This window comes from Vanessa tameamea, chromosome 3 (genome assembly GCF_037043105.1).
Source record: "Vanessa tameamea isolate UH-Manoa-2023 chromosome 3, ilVanTame1 primary haplotype, whole genome shotgun sequence".
NCBI classification, from domain to species: Eukaryota; Metazoa; Arthropoda; class Insecta; order Lepidoptera; family Nymphalidae; genus Vanessa; species Vanessa tameamea.
Window position 1 is genome coordinate 8,957,581 of NC_087311.1, and position 23,933 is coordinate 8,981,513.

The 23,933-nt window shown below is 34.7% G+C and overlaps 3 protein-coding genes across 6 annotated transcripts in view; 1 reads left to right on the forward strand and 2 right to left on the reverse strand.

Moving 5' to 3' along the window:
* Positions 1-203: 203 nt before the first annotated feature.
* LOC113397473 (mitochondrial disaggregase-like) lies at positions 204-3,490 on the reverse strand. Of its 2 annotated transcripts, none has more exons than XM_026635857.2 (6): positions 3,104-3,490; positions 2,408-2,459; positions 1,371-2,283; positions 1,072-1,270; positions 498-798; positions 204-422 (listed from the first exon to the last, which is right to left on the reverse strand). In XM_026635857.2, exons 1-6 carry the CDS (start codon positions 3,288-3,290, stop codon positions 224-226), a joined length of 1,851 nt encoding a protein of 616 aa, XP_026491642.1. In that variant the 5' UTR covers positions 3,291-3,490; the 3' UTR covers positions 204-223. The 2 variants fall into 2 exon arrangements, with proteins under 2 accessions (XP_026491642.1, XP_064073364.1); XM_064217294.1 differs by having other exon boundaries at positions 1,371-2,279; positions 2,404-2,459.
* Positions 3,491-3,993: 503 nt separating this feature from the next.
* The window catches only part of LOC113397508 (uncharacterized protein KIAA0930 homolog), a 34,704-nt gene continuing 14,764 nt past the window's right edge, over positions 3,994-23,933 (forward strand). The window contains exons 1-4 of one of the 2 annotated variants that reach the window (XM_026635898.2): positions 3,994-4,152; positions 9,830-9,990; positions 11,255-11,437; positions 19,111-19,209. In XM_026635898.2, the coding sequence (XP_026491683.1) occupies positions 4,044-4,152; positions 9,830-9,990; positions 11,255-11,437; positions 19,111-19,209 (552 nt within the window). In that variant the 5' untranslated portion in view covers positions 3,994-4,043. Of the gene's footprint in view, positions 4,153-9,829; positions 9,991-11,254; positions 11,438-13,904; positions 14,023-19,110; positions 19,210-23,933 lie in introns of those variants that run through there. The other variant, XM_064217297.1, reaches the window with a different exon arrangement.
* Positions 8,614-23,933, reverse strand: part of LOC113397482 (phosphatidylcholine:ceramide cholinephosphotransferase 2-like) — an 82,053-nt gene continuing 66,733 nt past the window's right edge. The window contains exons 1-2 of one of the 2 annotated variants that reach the window (XM_026635871.2): positions 13,496-13,819; positions 8,614-12,832 (exon numbers count right to left, since the gene is read on the reverse strand). In XM_026635871.2, the coding sequence (XP_026491656.2) occupies positions 11,487-12,806 (1,320 nt within the window). In that variant the 5' untranslated portion in view covers positions 12,807-12,832; positions 13,496-13,819 and the 3' untranslated portion in view covers positions 8,614-11,486. Of the gene's footprint in view, positions 12,833-13,495; positions 13,820-23,933 lie in introns of those variants that run through there. The other variant, XM_026635870.2, reaches the window with a different exon arrangement.

A 23,933-nucleotide genomic window follows, 5' to 3' on the forward strand; every position in this document is an offset into this window, starting at 1 on the left:
ATAAATAGACCAATTAAACCTACTACATAGCTATCTTCTATATAATTACTTTAAAAGTTCCATATTAATCGCATTATTGGTTTTGCATGAAGCCGAAAGAAAAAACAAGTAGTATATTGCTAGGTATGCTGTATTAATAGCACCAATGAGTACCAATAAGACACATCCATAGAGGGCAATAAAAACACGTTATTATCATATCATCGATAATTTATTAAACGCCTCACGCGGTGAGGTCGAGCGGTACATATTCACGGTGGGGGGGCGTACGCACAGCGAGCAGCAGCCGGCCGGCGCGCGCGCTGAGCAGCACGGAGCAGCCGCCGGCCACGGCGCCACGCTCGGCTGCCAGCGCCAACTGATTCACTACGCGCCGCTCCACCTCGTGCTTGATTGAGCGCGCGCCGTAGTGCACGTCGTATCTGTAGGCACGCATGGCTCGGGTTAGTTCTTAGCTGACATCGAAATTATGCACTATGTAGAGGATGTCCGGTTACCCGTCGGCGAGTGCACCCAAGACACCGCCTTCCCAGCGCAGTTCAACAGAATGTCTGGCTCGCGCTTTCTCTGCCCACGCGCGTAACTCCATTTGCACGAGTGTGAGCAACTCCTGCCGCGAGAAGGGCAGGAAGTATACGATCTCGTTGATGCGACCAAGGAACTCGTCACGCCCGAAATGCCGCTTAAGGATGGGCCGCACTACCGTGTCCTTGAACTTGCGGGACACCTGCAGCGCCTCCTCCTGCTCACCCTCGCCCTCGGGCGGGACGAATGCTTCGGAATTTTCGTCGTACTCTTCTGTAAATAATACTATTTATATGGCAATATGAAACTTTTTTTTTTGGTTTGGCTTGTATTTGTGCCAAGCGGGCACAGATTATTTCTCTAATGTCACGTGCGATGGAGAAGACACGATGGAGATTAAATATTATTACAATAATAACATCATAATCACCGATACCGTGAAAATGATATTAAAGCATTTTTGTATGTATAGTATCATTTCTGTAGTTTGTTTCATGGTGAAAATGTTATATAACAGTGATGATAACGTAGATGAGGTACGCTTACTTCTGGTCTGGTCCGTGAGAGGAGCGGGCGCGGTGGGAGCGGCGACTGCGGGCCTAACTCGTTGCGCCGCGAGCGCCTCCGCCTCGCGTCGCAGTCGCAGTCCGTACTGCGCGATTTCGTCCGATGCCAAGTTAGACGTCATCACAAAGATCGCATTCTTGCACTCGATCAGCTTACCCTTGCCATCCGTGAGGCGTCCCTATTAACGATATTAAAATAAGTGATTATATCGTGTTATTATTTAATAAGACATATATGATTGTATATTTGAGTGTTTTTATGCCGTATTCGTGAATTACCTCGTCAAAGAGCTGTAAAAGTACTGTGAGAACGTCAGGATGGGCTTTGTCTACTTCGTCGAATAAAACTACAGCATCCGCTCGTCGGGCGAGCGCTCTCGTTAACTGACCGCCTTCTTCGTGACCCACATATCCCGGCGGAGCTCCAATAAGTTTGGCCACTTCATGCTTTTCCTGGTATTCTGACATATCCAGTCGAATGAAAGCCGCAGGATCGTCACGATGCATATATCTTGCGAGCTGTTTCGCAAGTTCCGTTTTCCCGATTCCGGAGCTTCCTAAAAAAAGAAATACGAGCGGATGTTCTTCGTCCGCCCACCCGTTTTCTTTCCGGCGCACAGCGGCAGCGACAGTTTCTATGGCCGCCGTCTGTCCAACGATATATTGTTTTAAACGTTGTTCAAGGGGAAACCGCCGTCGTTCCTCAGCCGCGGCGGCGGCAGCGGTCTCTTCCCAGCGTTGAATGTGCTCAAGAATTACGTCACGTGTGGTAGAAGGGTCCCTAGCATAATGCAGTGCTCGACGCCCAGCATGATCTCGGGCAGTGGGGTCAGCACCGGCTTCCAGCAATGCTTTAGCAGACGTTGACGAATCTGATAGAGCAGCGTAATGAAGTGCTGTCCAGCCTAAGAAAGATGCGCGGGAATTCATTGCATTACAGAATTCATCTTCTCTTCTCTGTAACACCTCTAATGGATGCATTCCAGTTGAGGCCGCAGTAGCGGAGGCTCCTGCGTATTGTTCACGCAGATCAGGTTTTGCTCCAAGCCGAAGTAACTCCTTTACTGTTGCTGGTTGATCGTTAGCAGCCGCGACCATCAAAGCTGTCCAGCCCAAAGCATGTCGTCTGTCTGCTGGCCCTCCTTCGCCATCACCAGAATTTCGTCCATCATCTTTTCCTGTTTCCACCTGCCTTAATTAAATTGAAAAGAAAAAATAAAAAACTATCAAAACAATAGAAAAAAGGCTTAAACATTGTATAAAATATTTTTTAGACACATAAGCAATATCATGTAAATAATGTTTTATTTACTTACTTCCGAAGTTCTTGAACATTTCCAAGTTTTGCGGCAATAAAAAATCTTTTTTCTGTAAAAATAGAAAGTTTATAAATGAGTTAATAATTTAATGGTGTATGCCAAATATTGCTTATTTAATTAATTATTACTAATATTAATTTTTTATTATTAATGTAATGCAAAATATACTTGATTTTTTTTGATTTGAGAGTTTTAATTTAACAAATTATACTTCTTCCAGATAATTGTTAAGAAGCTTTTGCTAGTTTAAATTGTAAAAAATATGTACAAGCATATTTTTTCTGTTGAATACACAGTTATAGAATGTAACATTTTTACCAACTGTACCTATTCACTCAAAGCTTGAATTAACAAAAAAAAAAAAACTTTTAATAAGGAAACCAATTTAAATGATTGCGTTAAGCATATTTCATATAGTTAACGTAATCATTTGACAAATAATAATATGCTGAATAAAAGTAATAGTATCTGCAAAATTTTTAAAACTAAATGACTTTTTATGTATAGTAATTGATTTAAATGAATAAATGAAAAAATACACAAATGCTAGGATTATATATTTTTTTGTACTGTAAATTGCATGACAAGGTTATAACATTAACAAATTGCTTACATACATTGCCATTCAATCTGAGGTTTGAAATCTAAATAGAATTATAATTTACAAAAGTATAATGAGTCGTCAGAACAAACCATTATACACATAATCAGCAGCGATGAGCGCTAGGCCGACTGAGGCAGCATGCACTATGTATCGATGCCGTCTCGACGAAGACGAAGTACTCAAATTAAGAGAGGTGCTTCGTCTTACTGGCACTGCAAACAATCTTACTGCACCGAATCGAAGCACCTTCGCGGCTGCGGACCGAATTGTTGACATTTCTTAAGAGACTCAATTTGATCAGTACGCCGAAATGCTTTTAATAATAATTGCAATTGTGTTGTGGTCCAAAAAATTATGTGCAACCTAAAGCAGCGCTGATGATTTTCCGCATTTTCGATGTTACGACCGCTTCGTCATATTTTTTTAAACTTTTGTTTTAATTTTATATGTTGTATCGACTTACATCATTTGTTACTTGACATTACTTTTGTTGTTGAAAAGTCAGTGTCAATGTCATAAGAATTAAAAGTGTACAAAATCAGCTGATTTGTTTAAACTTTTTTTGTTCGAACATTTTTTAGATATATGAAATTTTTGAAATTAAGAAATAAAAATAGCTATTTTGAAATTTAGATACCTCATCTTTTATATATTGAAAAATATTAATCATATATACAATTATTTGTCTTACTTTCCGAACGTAATTTATGATATCATTGGTCATTGTATCGCTTTCAAACTCTGAGGCGAAAGCTCAAAGCTGATCTCTATTGTGTCAACTTGACAATTGACAGTTCAATAAATTTCAATTTCATTTTGAGGTGTGATATTTTATTAAACAAGACTTATAAAAATGAAATGAATGCCTAAATTTATTACATAGATACAGAGTGTCTTAGATTTTGTACGAAATATTTCGCTTCTATAAAATAGGTTTGTTTATAAATTACTTGTTCCTAATGTGTTGACATATGAAGTGTGTCTGTTTTTATAAAAAGTTTCGCGGGGATTTGTTGTGTATCATTAAAAATGGCTTTGGGTGGATCAACATTCCTGCAGAACGCTACAATGCTTGAGCAACTGCTCGAAGAAATCAATTTTCAGCGGACCAAGGAGATGCGGCAGTTGATGAAGGATGGTAAGTACTAATTTCCATTTAATCTTACAGGATCGGTCGATAAAATAAGATTCCAGTTAGAAATTATGAGTATGTAACTTCATCTTATTTGACTTTCATTTGGTTTTAGTTTTTACAGCAGAATAAAATATACAAAATTAAAAATGTTTATATTATTCTCTAGAACAAACACATGCAGTATTAAAAAAAAAAAAGAAACGGACTTCAAATTTTTATTGTCGCCTTGCATCTCTCTGATCTTATGCCTAAAATGCTGTTATAAATATAATTTAAAAAAATATATTTTTTTATTATTTTATGTAAATTCTTGATGAGATTTGCTTCTGTTATATTTAAGATAACTATTAGAATTGAGGAAGGATTTTGATTTCCCAAGTATACATTTACATGTTCCATTCAATTTGCTACAGCTCTGTTATGTCCCCTATATAAATTACTTGATTAATATATGTTTATTTAAAATAGAACAGTTAAATACTTTAATTTTACTTTCAAAATTCCGATAATCTCTTCACCAATATTCAAAATATTTTTTTTTCCATAATCCATAATAAATACCATAGATTATTAGTGATTTTGATCAATAATACAAAGTTAATTCAGTCTCAAAGCTTATTCTTTGTCTTTACTTCGACTGTGGTTGGTATAGACTGTACTTGATAGCCTCAAATTTTCTTTGTAGTCATTATAAAAATAGTTTGATTTATTAGTATATTTTTTAGATTTTATTTGTATTAAAGAACAAGATGTTACTAATCATTGTCATTGTCTATTTCTTACTTTGCTGCTGCTCTATGGAAACTTTGATGTTTTTTTCTTATTACTGTTATATATTCACAAAATATTTTATTTCTGGACTTGTATGTGTAATCAGGGATGTTAAAGAGCTCCATAACCATAATGGAAAAAAACGGATATCTGAAATAAATATCTATAATAATTTTGTTTTTGCATAGCATCATACCTAATGAGAGTGACTAAATGTTTCTTTAGGCTATTTGTTTCTTTCTGTGATTATACCCCATACCAAATAATAATCTAACAAAATCATATTGTCCTTGTAATTTTCTCTTTTATTATTTCCGAATAATATAATATTCGTAATTGAAACTATTAGAAACATTTGAATAATCTGAAATAATTTTGTATCTATAACCATATTTGAAACCAATGAAATATTACTCATATATCCATATCCATATCCGAAATTATATATCCATAATATCCCCGTATATAGCACAGAGTTATTAATTTACCTGGTCATAGGGCTCTGTGCAAGGCCCTCTGGGTAGGTACCACCCATGCATATTTTACTGCCAAACGACAATGATTTTTGTGTTTCAGTTTGAAGGGCAAGTGAGCCAGTATAATTATATGCACAAAGAAAATACCATCTTATTTTCTAAGGTTTGTAGCATATGAGGAATAATTAAAATTTATTACCGTCAGGTCACTTTTAAGTCCTATGTAGTAATCATAATAAAAAAATACCAGAATGATACCATATATCATATTTTGCTTCTTAATAAACATTGTTAAAGTTTCATTATAATTATTTGAAATAAATCATGTTTGATGTTAATAAGTTATATAAATGAGCTAATTTGGCACCCAATGATGAACAACTTAACAATACTGTGAAGTATAATGCACCGCTTACAGCACAACCATGAGATCTTTGAAGTTGTCTTTTGTGCCTATGATTGCACAAGCTCACTCACTCTTCAGATCGAGTGCAATACAAAGAATTGTTATTTTGAAGTTGAATAACCAATACAATTTACAATTCAAATGGACAACAGTTGAAAACTATTATCAAACAAGCATATAATCATGACAACATTCACCTAACCTGAAAATTGATTGTCCTGAACTTGAACTGACAGATCTGTGCCTTAGGGACTATAATGAGTTTGTCATTGCCATTTAATCGATATAATGCTGCATGATATAAGACAAGACTATAGAAGCAATTTGTTTGTTTGTCTTTTGTTTGTTTCTCCCGGGCAGTTGTACTAACCTAACCTGAACATGTAAAGCATATGCAACAATTCTTAAAAGGCATGCAATAGTAGACTTTATGCTAGCCATTGCCATAAAATCTAGCACAAATGAAGAGAATTCTTAATTAAGAAATTACTCTGCAATGCCATATTTGCCCCACGTGTTATACCTCATAGTTGACTGATTGATTTGAGATAAAAAATATAAATTAACGGGTTCCACACAATCTTACACGTATAAATGTTATATTAGTGCCTTCTCCTCATGTGTTGCATATTTTTCGATTCTGATATATTAAAATTTAAAAATAGAACTGCATTAAAAGATAAAATGATAGCCAGAGAAATAAAATGTATGCAGTTTGAAATTCGTGTGTTAGTAAAAGGGTAATTATATGATAATTATAGTGTAAAGTTTGAAAATATTATTTTTATTTGCAATTTAAATTATTGTTGTATAGAAAGAATGTTTATTTACATAAGAATTATTAATATTATCTCCTTAAATATATGTATACAAATATGAATAACGCGAGGTGTTATACTTTTAATGAAGCTTTTTGTACTACTACTCCAAGGTCCAAGTATTTTAACAGCAAATGAGATAAAAACATAATTTCGAATAAGACACGAATATGTGGATCGTTTGTTCGCTTCAGCTTTTTCCGCAGCGGCTCCGGCCCGTAAAATTGTTTTTTTGATATGAGATGGGGCCAGCGTGTCAACGCACGTAGTGTCCAATACTAGGGCCCGTTTTCATTCCCAGGGAAACAATGTCCACCGGGTCTATTAACATCATCCCGACTAATTCCACGGGGCTCAATGAGAGCAGGAACGTCGATGGTGGAAAGAGCCCTTTTTATTGTATCATTAAGTTAAAATTGGCGGAAAACCCTACCTGAACTCCTTGGACAAGAAAGACCATGTAATCCGAAAGAGTCCACTTCCTTTCAACACAGACATCTGGGCTCGAATCACAGCGGTGTTCCCAGTATGAGACCAAATTAGACCAATAGCATTGATTCTTAGTCTTTTAAATTCAACAAAAAATTTCGTAACCATAAATATGAATACTTTGTATCCATATTTATGGTTACGAACAACCCGCGCATATTGTGGTATCGGTGCGGGAAGACATTGATCAATGAGCCATTGCTAGAAATGTAATTTAAACCAATCTATGGTTCCTAGACTATACCGAAGGTTTGTAGAAACAGGTTCTTACAAAAGTACTTCCGGATACCCGGAAGAACTTTAGAACTTTGGAACTTTTAAGAGTAGAGTGAACAAGTTTCTTTTGGATGGGCGTGTACCACCTTCGTCTTCATCTACACTTTCCATCAGGTGAGATGAAAGACAAATGCCTGTTCCATTACAACTATAAAAAAAAAACTCGAGCAACCACCCGTCGTAACGGCCGATTTATTGTTTCAACTTCCTTACGAAATCGTTTCCTCACTTCAGTAAACATAATAACAGAAAGTGCGTGGAGTAAACGTGAGTGCAAAAACAATTAGAAGGAGACTTAAGGAAGCGGCACTCACTCCTTTTAGACCAGCAAATGGTCCAAAGCTGTCTGCAGCTCACAGGTAAGCTCCTAGTAGGATCCTTTCAAGTATACAAACTTACACTTAAGGATATTTTACTACGCTGGTATGAAGTTAACTAACCAAACTATAAAAGTTTGAATACTTGGTTAAAATATTTTAAAGGCGTCTTGACCATTGATGCCGTTTTTGAGTCAGTCAGTATATAATTCAGTTTGTTGGCATTTAAAGTTTTTAGCCGTTTTGAAGATTACCCAATAACATATAACATAAAAGGCAGACAGACAAAAATAAAATAGTTTTTGTTTCGGTAACTTCCAAATAGCCAAATGAACTTCAAGGGACATCAATTTTGAAATCAAGGGCAGTAATTTATTCATTTGTAGAAAACAACTCCAGTGATACTATGTTTATTTTTGGAAACTGTATTGGTCAATATTTTGTCTTTGTACTTTTGTTTAAATGTGTTGCTATGTACTGTTTGTTTCCTTAACACAATAAAATAAAAAATAAGATGTAAATTAAGTATAGTGGTATGTTTATTATAGTTTTTTATGCGTTATGCTGAACATGACCGTCTGTCTTATAAAGTGCCTTGATCGTCCCAAATGGCCCCGTGAATAGAAAATCGAAAGTGTCGGAACAACTTTTCCCCCTTAAGAGAGCTACGCCGTGTTACGAGTGGAGTACGGCACTATAGGGGCCATAGATTCGTTTTGTTATATCAATAAAAGGATACGGGATCCCCGTATTCTTTCGCTTATGAATCCCACATAATCTTTCCAAAGAGGATCTTTCCCGAGTTCCACTTTTGCTTAAATTGTGATGAAACCTCGTATGTGTATAATTAATGGATATTCAGAGCAAGAAGAAAATGAAATTAGTACAATATATAAAATAAAACTAAGCTATATAGAAAAGACATTTATTGAACTTTGAATTACAACAGCAATGGTATAAACTGTCATTTATTATACTCACTAACAGACATCAATCAAACTTTAGTATTATAAATACATTGGGGTCCGTAATGGCTTTGGTGAAATTTTACAAGATTTTTATAAAAGTTTTTTTCCGCAATTCCTTTATTTATAAATAAAAGCTATAATAACATTTACAGTTTAATACAAATTTTCGTTCTATTTATCTTATATACCTACAATTGTTCAAGAAAACGCATCCTTCAGTGGACAGTTTGGTCAACTTTTAAACGAGTACCAATAGTTTAATTTGCGTATTCGGAATGTGTTAGTAAACGCAACTTCGTCTCCGAGAGCCTCTAGTAAGATATAGTATCGACTTTTCCATACTGGTGACATATTAATTTTACTTCATATAGTTGAGTTCAATATCACCACAACATTAGTCCTAGTATCCTACTATAAATTGTAACAAACAATAAATTAACAAATAAATATAATACATGGTATATAACGTAAAACTTTGAAAATATTTTACAACAGATATGCAAGAGTATACTGAATCTCCTACACCAGGGTTCTTGCTATAATTTACAATCGGTGATTGTAATCTGTGATGTTAGCTTTTGTCGTCGTGTGCGTTGTGGCGCTCGACATCGAAAAGCTAACATTTTTATTTTTTCAATAAATCATCATAGCATTATGCAAGTTTAAACATCGACTGGCAATTTAATATCAAAATTATATTGAGACTGCATTAATATAACTATATTTAAACACGTTTTTAAAACTAGCATCTATCACATATCAATTATAAGTAAAATAAGATTTCGTTATTGATCTTTCAATTTGTTTACGAGATTAAATTATCATACATAAGAATATGAAGCGACAACGAAACTTAATATTCATAGTAAAAAAAACAAACATGACTTTGAATACAATGTTGTATGCAAATTACATCTAAGCCATTAGTTAGATCAAGATGTATTTAAATTTTCTTCGAAGGCACTTTACGATTTGAATGACCGTGGATTCAGACTCTTAAAAATAAAAGAACTATTGCTGTGTCCTGTGACACAAACACACACACGTCGTGATTATTCAACGTGCATTTCATGAATAATAACAACGAAGCTGATTTAACATTAAACCGATTCACAATTCTTATTTTAAGAATGAATTAGTGTTTTGTATTGTATTGCAGACTCAGGTTTCGTGGTCCTGCAGGGAACGACTTACTGGACAGATCTATTTGTACGCCACTTCCTGTTTCAAGAGGAACAGTCGATCGACTGCGACGATTTACTGTTTTTTGTTCGCAAACGTCATGTCAAAGGTTCATCGCGCTACCTGCCCAAGTATGAGGTACGTACCTTTTGTATGCTATTTAATTTTTTTTCAACTTCAATGTTTATGAGATAACATTTAAATTTTAGGATTATCCGATAATAATATTCGTATTTTACTGCTGTGATAATGGTATCGTATCGTATTATCATGTATTAATTTTAATGATACGAGTAACTAGATAACATTAGTTTTTCATTTAAAACAGACATTTCTGAAACGAGTAGTAAGCGTGTTTTTAATAGGCAGTTAATAACATAATAAATACTTCATTGATACGACTGAATTATATTATAATATTATAATAATTAAAACAAGTTATTACATCTTAGTTCATTTTGTTCTAAATTTGTTCGTACTATATTAGCCGATAGACGTTGCGACCAGTTAGCTATAACACATGATTTTTAGAATCCAGGTCAGATTAAACAGATTATGCTATCTAATTGTTACTCGATATCTAGTGCCTACGTATGAATAATGGAAAATTGTAGTTGTCTTGTTAATAACACTACATTAAGGTTCTAATTTATAAATTCATTTATATAAAAATACTTTCGCAATCAGTAAATGATTTGTGCACCTAATGTTCCCAAATATCCTATAATACAAATAGTAGTGTTAACCTGCACGAGATTCTCGAAGTCCCTCGCGTGTCGCGCGCGGTTTCCAGGGTACCGATACGAACTGCTTGATACGAACGATCGCCAATGTTTATAGGTTAGCACCATTTGGATTATAGATACTATATTCTATTAGAACAAGCTTTGGATATACAAAAAGTTTGCATCGATAACAGTTGTGTATTTCATTTTAAACAATATAAAAATATCATTTCTTACAATAGGCTGCATTTACAATTACAACATGAAAAATGTACAATGCTGTCTAGTCTAGACGCACCACCTCGCACACTCGATACAGCGCTCAGAATATTCTCTCGAACTCTCACTCAACGCACATCAAAAACTAATCACAGTATATTTTGTTAATAAATATTATTTTTTTAGTTAGACTCGAGATTGTTCAATAACCACTTATAAAATATACAATTTATAAAACAAAAAAATTTACAACATTTGATAGTACGTAATTGATCGATTATTATTGTTCTTTGTCAAATGAAAATCGAATCTTAAATCTATTTAACAATAAAAGCTTATGAAGTCGATTAAGAATAGTTTGCAATAGGTATAAGGTTATCACATTTGACACACAGACCGCACACGGTTTCGAAGCTTCACCGGCTCACCCGCCGCCCGGTCGGCCGGTTTGTTCGCAGACGGACGTGGAGGTGTTTCGCAAGGACTCCAAGAAGCTGCCCATCGGTGACCCGGAGATCGACTGGGAGGAGACCGTCTACCTGAATCTGATCGTGCACCAGTTCGACTATACGCTCACTCTGGCCATCTGCACGCGGACCAGCCCCAAGGAGCTGCAGGTGCTGAAGCGGCACTCCCAAAAGGTGAGCGTCATACGCGTTCCGGTGGCGGCGACGATGGGCGAGCGCGTCACTAGCTGAGCCGGCTGAATAGCTTGGTGCGTGGCCAGGGCAGCGGCCAGTCGTAGCGCCTCGGCACCGGTCCTCGCACGTTTCTCTCCAGGTACGTGAACAGCCAGTACCACCACTCACGCTGTATCATGTAGTGATTGTAACCGTTGCCGCTGCGATGCGGGGTAACGAGCAACGAATGGAACGTCCAGAACAACCGTGTAGTTACGTAGTACGCGATTACAACATCTACCGTGTAATGACCGTGCGCCAGCAGCACGAACGATACGCCGAGAAGAGCCGAGCCCCACATCGCCCAGTGTACCGGCCATAGCTTTTTCGGTGAGTATTCTGCAACGATTAGGTAACTCAAAACTAACACCATCGTATGTCCTGAATATATATAATCTCCGCAATAAGTATGTTTTCCATTAATAGACAGCCCGAAGCCTGATATCAAGTAAAACATTCTTCTGATAACGAGCAGCGGTGTTGTATTGTTACTTTTAGGACTACAGTAATAGGTGGTACTGGAAACAGGCAGTACGGTCACAAACATGGTGACTGACCTATATAGATACAATAGACCGATTATAAAGAATAGTCGTCGGGCGACTATAAATCGATGTTTATGGAAGACGACGACTAACATGGCAACCGTCGTAGATATCATTATCAAGTATTCTGACACAGCTAGACCCCAGTCCCGCGCGCTTATATTGTCGAGCACAATATCATTCAGTGGTGCCGTTGTATTCCTATCTGGCAGCCGCTCATGTACTAATGACAGTGACATCATGTTAACACATACGCATATAAATAGGAAAAAGAAAGATAATATTGTCTTCCATATTTCTTTGGGATATCTTTCCTCGCGAACTGTGCCGGGAGGTATCTCCACCATGAAATCGCCAGCATGAGCGCGCTGAGGGGAGTGATCTTGATCCGGATCAGACTCATCGGTGGTAGGCTGTGGCACGTCCGTTTTGACAGTGCGTGCCAACAGCGGCTGTCGCTGCATCAACTCCGCTTGGCTCGGCATGTCTCTTTTGTCGCTTTGGCGTCCCGATGCGTTGTTGTTTAGGTCATTCCGTTTGAGGCGCGCCTCAAAATTAATACCCTTGATGTCCTCACGCGCGGTGTTGGTAGCTATGTCAACATGGCACAGCAGCGGAGGCGTAGGTGGCGAGGGCGGCGAGGGCGCGCACGGCACCAACGCTAGCTGCTTGGCAGGTAGCTCATTGGCAAGGTACACGCGCACCGACTCGACCAGGGGTTCTGCAAAGTTGATCTGCTTGGGCGGTGAGGGCTCCTTATCCGGGGAGCGTGCTGAGATCGTCATCCAATCACCATTGGCTTGTATTGGACCTGAAATTATAAAAAGGCACATTTACAACACCGGTTTTATTTGTTATAATTTTCAATGCTTAATTCTACTCACAAAGAGTTTACACTTAAAATTTAGCTCAAAAGACAGTGAAGTTTATTAAAATTTACAGAAACAACCGATTTTTTAATTTATACTAACGTCTATAGTTATTCTATGTGGATGAATGATATGAAGTTAAACGTAAACATAAATAAAACTGAATCCATTATGTTGATGATATATTTGTTTTGTTCTTCATTACGATTTCACAACTACAACAATTATTTGAACTTACGTCGAGCAAATGCTTCGTATTTTATAGTTAATTCTATATATATATTTATTGTAAACAAATGAGAGAGAAACGGGGTGAACAGTTCAAAGACCGTGAATACAAAGCACGAGGGGCGCGCGGTGGCCGTTCTCCTTTGTGTCATTTGCTAATTAACGATTGTCTGTTAGTTTGTTGCGGATCGCGGTGCATCGGGGTCTGCACGTCCTACTCATGAACGGGATACATTCGCGAAACGAACGAATATAGATCAGTCGAAACGACAGATTTCTCTGTGCATGTGTGCGATATGCTCGTCTAACTTCATAGTGCACATGCATCGCGGTAGAAAGCGCACGGAAGTTGCATAGTGTACGGTATCGGGACTCACTCGATCAATGTGCGAGCTGTCATTCCGGGCGAGCGCGGCTCTTCATCGATTCGGCGTGTCGATAGTCCTATGCGCCCGATAGAAAGCCAGGCCTGACTCGCGTCCGGCGAATTAGGAATAAACGAGGTCGCTTCTTTACACTATCTCATACACATCACTTTTGGCATGCGTGGAAAGCGCTCCAAACCGAGCTTCACTGGTCGAACTTCACTCACACTGTTGCACTGCGCACTGTATCGCGGCCCCAGTCTCGATGAAAATATTATTTTATTCGACGGGCTGCGCGGTTGCGAGCGAGCTTGTATGGTGACGGCCGCGTACTAGAAAAGATGTAACACTGGTTGGCTTCGGTACGGCAGCGGCGGCGCTCGTGTGCCGTCGGGTCCCTTCGCGCACGCTCGGCTCAATGGGAATGATTACGCGGGGTGACGTCACCGACAGGCGCTCCCCTCCTCGGCCCCGCTCGGTGCTCTTATACCGGTGACTAGCGGCCCTACTACGTGACCGCGGTTGACATTCGAGTTCTGGTATCATTCATATTCTATCATTATTCTAGATATTTTTATATCAAAATATAAATAATTTTGAATATATTTTTTCATGATGAAAATGACATTTAGTAGGTAAATGGTTTAATTACTCTTAATTATAAGAGATAATTTATGTCACACGAATTAAATAAAAATGTAAATATTTATTACAATTCTGTGGGGCGCTTAAACAAAGTTGTTAGTGCATTAACTTTAGCTTTTTATAAAAATTTAAACGATTTTTTTTTATTTAATACCTTATTGCACAACACAATATCTCCTATGTATAATATGTATAAGAACGTAAAGTAAATGAAACAATCTTTAACATTTCCATATATATAAGTTTAAGACTTATGACATTCGTATGTTGAGGCAGAATAGGAACCCTTAGAAACTTTGTCACTGTCTGATTATCTTTCTGCCTTGTATCTGTGTATCAGGTTTCTGTATGTTTCTGTGTGTGAGAGACAGAGAGAGAAACATTGCGATAATTTCCACTTATTATGAGTTATGGATTAATGATAATTAATTGTGTGGTATTTAATTTGTGTCTACCTATTAAGTACCTAAATAAAATGAACCAACAATTTGTTTAACCATTTGTTCAGTTAAGTTTTAGGGAAATAATAAAACTATTTAAAAACTGGTTTTATGACATTACTAATGTTATCTTTAAGGAGACTAAATTGAGCTCAATCGTAAAACTTGTTTTCGTGCTATTTCGGGTATTTCTAAATTCCACAATTATTTTTAAACAAAATATAAACATTTCAATTTCAGTAGAAACGCTATCTAATTATTATTTTGCAAGCCCGTGTTGAAGTGCTAGTTTAAAAAAAAACTATAATTTTAATCGTATTCCATATTAAATACTTACCTATACCGAAAAATTAAGTTACATTTAACAGGTTTTTAGAAAACATTATAACATGTAATAAAAATATTTACCCGAAAGAGGCGATTTTTTTTTTCGATTCATGAGTCGCGCAATTGGTAGTATATAATAGAATATTAATTACTAGAATTGCCATTATGCAAACATTCAGTTCAATAATTTCGATGTGTACAAGATTTCGTCCTCGCATCGCAATACAGAGGAAATCTTGTATGATAATAGAATAGTTTTTAAATACGGTATCTTCGTATGGTCCAGTGATGACCAATCCATTTTACTTTATATTGTTATTTTATCTATTACGTATCTACTTTAATATTTTATATATCTGTGTATCACGAAGCACGATAAACTAGAATATTAATCTCATAATACGAAGAACTAATTTAAGCAAACGAATACGTAGATAATACTGGTATGTAAGCTTATAACAGTTGACCAAAGATTCTTGAACTAAGATAAATATTGTGTGTATAGTGAATTACTCGCTGGAAGCCGGTTTTGATACCGGCGTATTCCGGCGTTTACGCCCGGGTGTCCGCCCCCGCTTGCCCAAACTTACGGGATCTTGACGAAGGTCATATTGTGATGACCCACGAATATATATGAACGTGTCAACCGAATATGGAATGTTTTGGTATCGATTCTTTCAAAGACATCGTTTCGGTTTTACTTTAAAAAACAGTATAAGTACCTAGTAAAATGTATAGCGAAGGTACTACGATAAACTAGTGAAAAACTGTTTTTGAAATCGAATTCAATTTATAATCAGTTATAAACTGTACTTTTTATCTCGGTAATGTAATATGTCAAATAAATGTTCCTGATTGAAGCTCAAAATGAGTTTACTATTGAAATTTAAAGACGATCCACGTAGAGGTGAATTGAATGGAAGTGTAATAATTAAATGATGGAAGTAGAGGCGTAAATCGTGGAAGAATCAATGATCAATTGCGGTCAATTGACAATGAGACCCGAGCGGTGAGATCTTGCTTGACTAACAGCTACATCGCATATTTTTCTTCTATTTTAGGGCATCTTCCTCAGAACAAGTGTAATGATTTGTGACTGCATGCTTAGTCTGTACGTATCTCTGTATCAGGATGATATGATGACTGTGATAATTTTACCATATCAGGCGTGGATTTGAAATAGGATATATTGAATGTCGAAAGAACTAACAATTTATCCCAAAAAATTATGAAATATATCTTTTAATTAAATAAATTAATAATTAATTAAATTAATTATAGTTTAATTTAAACCACACGTACGGACTCTGCTGAGAAGAAACTCTGCATTTTACTTTTCTAATCTAATTCTTATGCTCCTTATTCTTAAAATCATCAAGTTTTTTATATTACACCTAATAACGTAGAACACAATACGTAAATTAATATTAAAATTCGAAGTTAACTACATAGCATGCAGAAGTTACGGAGCTTTACAAGTCTAGACACATTTTTAGTATCGTTTGACGACATTATGACTGGTATAATGTTACAACTGCAACCACTAAACAAACCAGCTTGATATAGCAAATTATTGAATATCAAACACGCCATTAAAGTTCTTATCTCGTAAGCGGGGATGGTTTAGAATGGCTTGCTAGGTAGTATTATAGATTATGTTTGTATAACATATGATAAAGAGCGCATCTAAGAATAGTGATTAAATGGATAGCTAAACTGTGTAGGTATATATAAAATATATACAATATAGAATGTTATCTACAAAATATAAAAAATTATTCTTCTCTTTTTTTAACTGCAAGAAATATGTTTTTATACATTTGTTTTACGAGCTGTAAAACACGGTTGCTTGTCAATTTGACATTATATTTTATAGTACAGATTTAATTTTTATTATTATTGAAACTAGCATTTTAAGAAAGCATATTATCTCGAGTAAGTCGCTTCCCGGCGTCTATACGCTTAGGTCTTTTAAACTACGCAACGGATTTTAATACGATTTTTATCAATAATACATGCATGTTGTAGTAGAGAAAGCTGAGAATTTAATTTTTTTCTTTTTTTGTTTGTTCTTCAATCTAAAAAATTGTATATATAATCCTATCGTACCCGTGTGATGAATCGTTAAGTTATTTTCATTTCAATTTACGATGTATGAGTTCCAACGATGTTTGTCGACTCGTTCGATATGACCAATTGACCAGTCTCTGGAGCCAGCTCAAAGCTTCCCGGTCAAGGTCGAATGGCATCTCATTGTGTAACAGACGCCTCTAGTCCCGACCGGCTTCATTATCAAACATCGCTTTATAAAAATTATCGAACGGTATTTTATATTTAAAAGTAATTTTGGATTGTATGTATTATTTCGTACTCGGAATTATATACTGTATACACAATATCATAGCATAAATAAGAAATTAATGTCATATTAAAAACAGAAAGTATGAATATATATTCAGCGTATATCGTAATTTAAATATGTATAGTTTTATAGTTAAACGAAATTCTTACTTTAATTCTATCCGCAACAGTTAATACGTCAGAAATTACGCAACTGAAGGAAACTCAAATAAACATCTATCTAGGTAATTTTAAATTCAATTTTTTATAATTGTTTTTTCCTGTAACGTTAATGAGTAAAGTTACAAGTACAAATATAATACATATTAGATTCAAAATCTTACGTTTTTTATAACCTAAATATATTTACGCTTTAGTGTAGAAAATGATTACGTAATGATAATGGAAACTTGGCAACAAAAGCTCTAATGAAACCTTATGAATCCAATCTGCTGCAATTGCTAAAAGAAACCCTACATATGAAATCCATGCTCAATGTGAAAAACTATGGAGTAGTGAATTGTTAAAAGTCAAGTCATTTGTTCCTTGAACAAGAAATACAGTAAATCGATTGAAATATACTTCTCAATTTTTATTCTCAATTCTCTCATTTCTCAATTCTCATTGGACGAAAAATATATTTGTTTCTAGAGGACAAGTTAAATTATATAAAGTCCGGTTTTTCGTGATTGAATGTATTATAGGTATGCGAAGACTATTAAAAATGTTATATTATTTTTTCGTTTTCAACCACGCTTTTGCAATTTTGTTAATTGTTTTTAGTTTTTTGACCAAAAAAACCTTATTCAGCTAAAATTTGTTTGTTCTTCCATTTTCCTTGAACATAAAAATCTCTTGAATTCGGTATTGTTCTCATTGTTCTAACTTCTATGTAAGCCTGTATAAAAAGTTATTGTGGTGTCACGTTTCAACTCCCAAGCATCGTTGGGTGCTTAAACATTACTGTTTCCGTTCATTTTTTATTTAACTCGTAAAGACCAAATCACCGTGTGAAATATAAATGATGACCATGTTCTCACGTCGATAAAAATAAACGCATGAAACTGTTAGCGTGTTCATATTGAGTTAAGGGTAAACAATAGTAACTTGCATTATTGTATGGCGGATACCTTTGTGATTACAGAAAACGTACTCTCACCGTGGAATATTTTTTATTATTATGTAACTATTTTTTAACGAAATTATGTATAAGCGTAGAAAATCTTATCTGAATTTAAATTATCGACTCAAAAATAATAAACAAAAGAGAATAATCTTATATTGTATTCGTAATGTTTTATTTTAAATGATTTACAGGCACTTAAATTTTTTGCTCATCGATTTATTGTGTTAGTTAGCTTTGCGAATTCCGTCGGTCATGGCATTTGTTCGACGCGTTTTTACGAAAATTTTAATTAAAGATTTAAACAAAATTGTAACAATTAAGAATGTTAACCGATTTTTGTATTTACGATTTGAATATGATAACAAAGAAAACACAATAATGGTACCTACACGATCTATTAATATAAACTTATTGCTTCTGGATTAAGTCCAAAATTAAATTGTTGTTCAATAATGTGTTTTTATAAGAAAGCGTTGTTTTGCAAGATGTCATTGAGTCCTTTGATATGTCTTGTTTCACTGTCGTTATGTATGCTTATTTTATTACTAGTCCTGGTTAATGAGGTCAGGGAACTTTTTTTGCACAATAAGAATTAAAACCTAAATGCGGAAAAACAACAATACATCTCTCAAAGTACTTTTAATATTTTGCCAATTCATAATAATATACTTTTTTTCAATGTGTGCCATTAATGTAAATTGTATGTATCGAGTTCAGCAAACGAATGATTCTTCGGTGCACTTTGGCAGGTGTACGCGTCTCCCAGCCGGCGCAAGATGGACACGAAGGGCGAGGGTGAGGAGATGACCTACCCGCATATTTGTTTCATGGTCGATAATTTCGATGAGGTAATATACATTTGATTTTTTTTATTATCAGTAAGTGAACGGAAAAAAATATATAATTTTATATGAGGCGCGATTTTAAAGTACATATCACACGTATTAAAATAACTTGTCCATCATGTCTACTATTTATGATACACGGGTTTCTTATGCACGTGTTTAAAATACTCGCTAAATTGATTTGGCAAACGAACGGGAATAATAAAAAAACATATCAGGCACTATCAAAATTTACGACAAAAAAAATAGTCATATATTTATTAAAAATAAGTGATCTAGATAATGTAAGTACAGACACAGATTTCTTTAAAAAAAAAAAGCTTTCACATCTGGTTTGGTTGGTTTAAGGTATATAAACATAGTAATTTACATATAAAAATTACGGTTCGGAGTAGTAAGCTAAGTATATAACGAATTCGAGTAGACGTGATAACGGTTATTGTAGTGGCGGCGCCAGCGCATATTCTGGGGGGGGGGGGAGTCGTGGTATATATCGCCTATTGATATACAACAAGAGTAAAACGACCGCTATTGAAACTTTGCAGATTGTAAATAACATTCAGTGCATATAACTTGCTGACGGTACGGTATATTTATAGAGACAGAGACTAAGTTGTTTTGGTAACGTTACAGTTTACAATGTAGTTTCTCCTAAACTTCGGCTCTGAAGATCGTTAGAGTTCTGTAGTTCTGTATATATATTTTTATGCATCCGTAATGTGTTTTCAGACGATATCTAGCGAAAGTAAAAGACCGTCACGCGCTGGTAGATCATCGTCAATGACAGTCGCGTTAACGATCTTACAAATGCGGCCATCTGTTTTTGTTACACCTGCAGTTCTCAAATACCTAAATCATATTTTACAGTGTACGTGAACTGGCAAACTAATTTCCGGATTTTTTTTTTGCTTCATGATAAGAATTTATCAATTTAATGGCTCATTTGATAAAGTGATTACTTTCATTACTTAATAATTTTTTACAAGTGTTTTAATTTATTTTTAATGTAAGATATAAATATACTTCATATATTTATATCTTACATTAAATATAACTGTAAAACACAAAATTCGTTTTAATATTTAAGAGCTGTTGACGATAGGATTGGATGGTCTATAATTTAATTTTCAGAATCGAATAGAATAGTAGAATAGAGGAGTATATGAATTTGGTAGTTATTAGACGAGACGTAACATGGACGAGACATAAGAGACGAGAGAATAAAGGCATTTGTATAAATAATGCGAATATTTTAAAATGTAAAGTTGTATATTTTCAGCTTCGTTATCTTGTCGATTGCCCCTATAGTTAACTAAATGATCTGTTAAGGTGGATGAACTTGACCGATTTCCGCGCCATTTGGCCCATTATTTTTAACCGACTTCAAAAATAGGAGGAGGTTATTTGTTCGATACATGTGTTTGTTTTAAAACAAGTGTATTAAGTTCTTTATTATATTCAATTCTATCCTCCGGTCCACAAATGTGTATTCACAGTTATTGGAAATAATCAATGAGGAAATACAGCTCAATATCATCAATTTCTTGTCAAATCTGTCAAGGTCATTGCTATGATTTCCAAACCGATGTGGCGCAAAAGTTGATACATAAAAACCGGACAACATTCTGTGGCTGGTGTAAATTAAACCGGTATTATAATTATCTATTAGTTTGCGGAAATCGAGACCTTGTGACCATAGTTGGGTGCGGCTGCTCCACTGCTCGCTCTGGGCGTATCATCAAGATCATGGTCTGGTTCTCAGTATGTCGTTGATACTGTACGAGTTGTTCTGGTATTTTAAATATAATTAATTCATTTACATCTATATAGCGTAAAGGTTAATCTTACGTTTTTTTTTTTAAATTATTACATATTGGTTTGGTAATATTAGTAAGGCATTTTAACGTTGGTCTTGGATTTTTTTTATTGCAGTAATTTAGGTATATGAATTACAATTTAAATAGCTTACCTTTTCCATCATTATAAACATTCATACCGTTGTTATGACACTCATAATATTTTTATTTTTAATGTATAATGATTCTAGAAACGAAACCTCTGGTACTAAACTACTCCTTTTAATTTAAAATTATCAACAAAATGTATTCTTTCTTTGAGTATTATTGTTGCGCTCCCTAATTGCCTCTCAACTTGTCAACTGCAAATGGCTGATGGACAACAACAAATCATTTTAGGTATATTGAACCTTATGCTTAAAAGATTAAAGTATATAATATTATTTAAACAGCTGTAATTGCAAATCATTGAGTCAATTGAATATGTATACAGAGATATACATTATGATTTTGAACCTTGTAGCGTATACTATAAGGTTTATATTTACCTGTAGGATTGTTGACATATACATTTATTATTCGCATTGAAATTACCGTCATATTTCCAGTTCTGCGTCTCAATCAGTTTAAATATGTTTATTGTTACTCAAATAACTGTAGCAACTTAGTTTGTATTGACTCTCATTAACAAATTACTATCTTTATCTAAAGTTCGTAATTTGGCTGGTAATTTTACAAAGCATTAGTATAAACTGGAATGCCGGCTCAGCAATTATTTTATTTGATATCGATTAGTAGTTTGCTTTTAAGTGGAAAATATATTATTAAATGATTTTAACGATAACAATGACACGTATTTATTATTTCTTAATTAAGAAAAATATGAAATTCACGTACGTAATTTACGTCAAAAGTCTAAATTTATGTACATAAGATACCAAAACCCCCTCCGGAAAACGCTGCACATTCTGGTGTAAGGTTTATGTAGGTACATAGGTTTAGTAGTTTTTTCAGTTAGTATAGATTGATACGAATTAAATTCCTTCTAGAACTCCGACCTCAATTAGGTAATAAGACAGAACTCCATCTGTTCTTGTAAGAATCCTCACTGTTACATGCCCGTTGTGCTTCTCACTTCAGTGCTAGAAGAGCATATCTATTTTCAGTAAAAACCGTTGCTAAAGTATTTCATTATTATTATTGGCCGTAGAACATTAAACAATAAAGCAAATTATGAGGTTTTAAATGGACAATGTTTTAATATGCTAATAATAGACTAAGTGTAAATAATATCATCAACTGACGCGACAAGATAATGTTTTAACTGTAGTGAGAACAAATGCAAGTATATAATAATATAAGACTTATGAGTCTTTGCTTGATATTTGACTCATATTTGTAAGAATATTAATTAATTAGAAATAAAGGTTTGAAGCGGCAACAATGATCCTTCGTTCATTGGAATTTCGAAGTACTATTATATGCTTTGGCGCCGCGGGTGTAGGTAATTACAGCACAGCGCTCTGGCCTGATTACGCGAGGAAATAGCTTAGAGTAGCTCCAGCCGCCCTAATTACTGACATGCACCAACCAAATGCTCTAATGAACAAATAGTTCCAGACTTTAAAGAAATATGTAAACATCCCATACATTCCAGCTTCTAATTTGTAAACGCTATTATCGTTGCATACCTGTTGTTCCTAAACGCGAGGTATGCTAATGAGACGGTGGCGCTGTACCAACATCAACAAAATATGTTTATTCTCGTGCAAAACGTTATGTTCAAGGCCTTGAGTTCAATCAGTGTTATTGAGTACTCAAGGAATTTTGAGATTTTGTTTAAATTACTAGTCCTTAGATTAATATCATGTATTTTCTTCAAAGTTGGTACTAATCTATGGTAATCTAAAGTAAGCGAAACTTAAATACCGATTGATTTATTTCAGTTTTAAAGGCGTATAGATAGTAAATGAAAATTCGTTATGAAAATGAGCAGAAGTTTTCCCACATTTAATTGTACAATAAGATTTCACTATTGATAGCTGATAAAAGGTCCCAGTATTTTGTATCCAAGTGTCTAACCGCTTGAAACAATGATGTCTTTGTTCTAAGCTCTGCGGACTGCGGACAAGTCATTCGTGTCACGGCTACCATCTTTTCATTTATCTCTATTTCTCACGACGTTTTATATTTCACCTTATAACTATCGGTCATCACGAAAGTCATTTGTGCCTAACCTTGGTCGCGATTAACTAATATATTATAATTTTATTACACTTGTTTTTGTCTTGGTCAATTTAATTAATTTAAAGTATTCCTAGAAGGTTAAAACAAAAAAAAAATGTTGTTCTTAAAAAGTACGTAAATAATGTTATTTCGTTACTCTAACATTATTCAAATGCTTGAATTAAATAATTAATATCCTGTCTATGTCTTGTACCTTTATACATATATGCCTCCCTTCCACATTAAACTTAGCCTGCTTACATATATTTAGAACCGTCCTCATAACTGCAGCTTTATTTTATTAAGGCACTAGTTCAAAGAGGCAGTTAATTTTTATGACGGCGTAAATATACATAAAATATTATACATAGTGACATTGAAATATCATTAAAACCGACCTTATATTATTATAGTATCATATTGTATTAGTAATTATCCTATTAGAGGGCGAGTGTAACGTACATCGTTGCGCAATGATTGCGTTTTAATTTGTTAAACCTTGAAGAAATAAATAAAACAAATGTATTCGATTATATTTCAATATATTCTGTCTAAGACAACACCGGGTATTTTGATTCCTCTGAAAATAGCGAAAAAAAAAAAAACCCAAAATTTATATTATGTTTTTAATTTTCACTATAAATAACAAAAATATTAATTTATTACATTATATTATTGTGACGTATTTTGAAAATATTGGTAATT

Coding starts and splice junctions, on each gene's coding strand:
- LOC113397473 (XM_026635857.2), bottom strand. CDS start 3,290: ATGTCAACAATTCGGTCCGCAGCCGCGAAGGTGCTTCGATTCGGTGCA. Junction 1,271..1,370: donor TTTTACAGCTCTTTGACGAG/GTAATTCACGAA, acceptor TATCGTTAATAG/GGACGCCTCACGGATGGCAA. Junction 423..497: donor TTGGGTGCACTCGCCGACGG/GTAACCGGACAT, acceptor GCGTGCCTACAG/ATACGACGTGCACTACGGCG.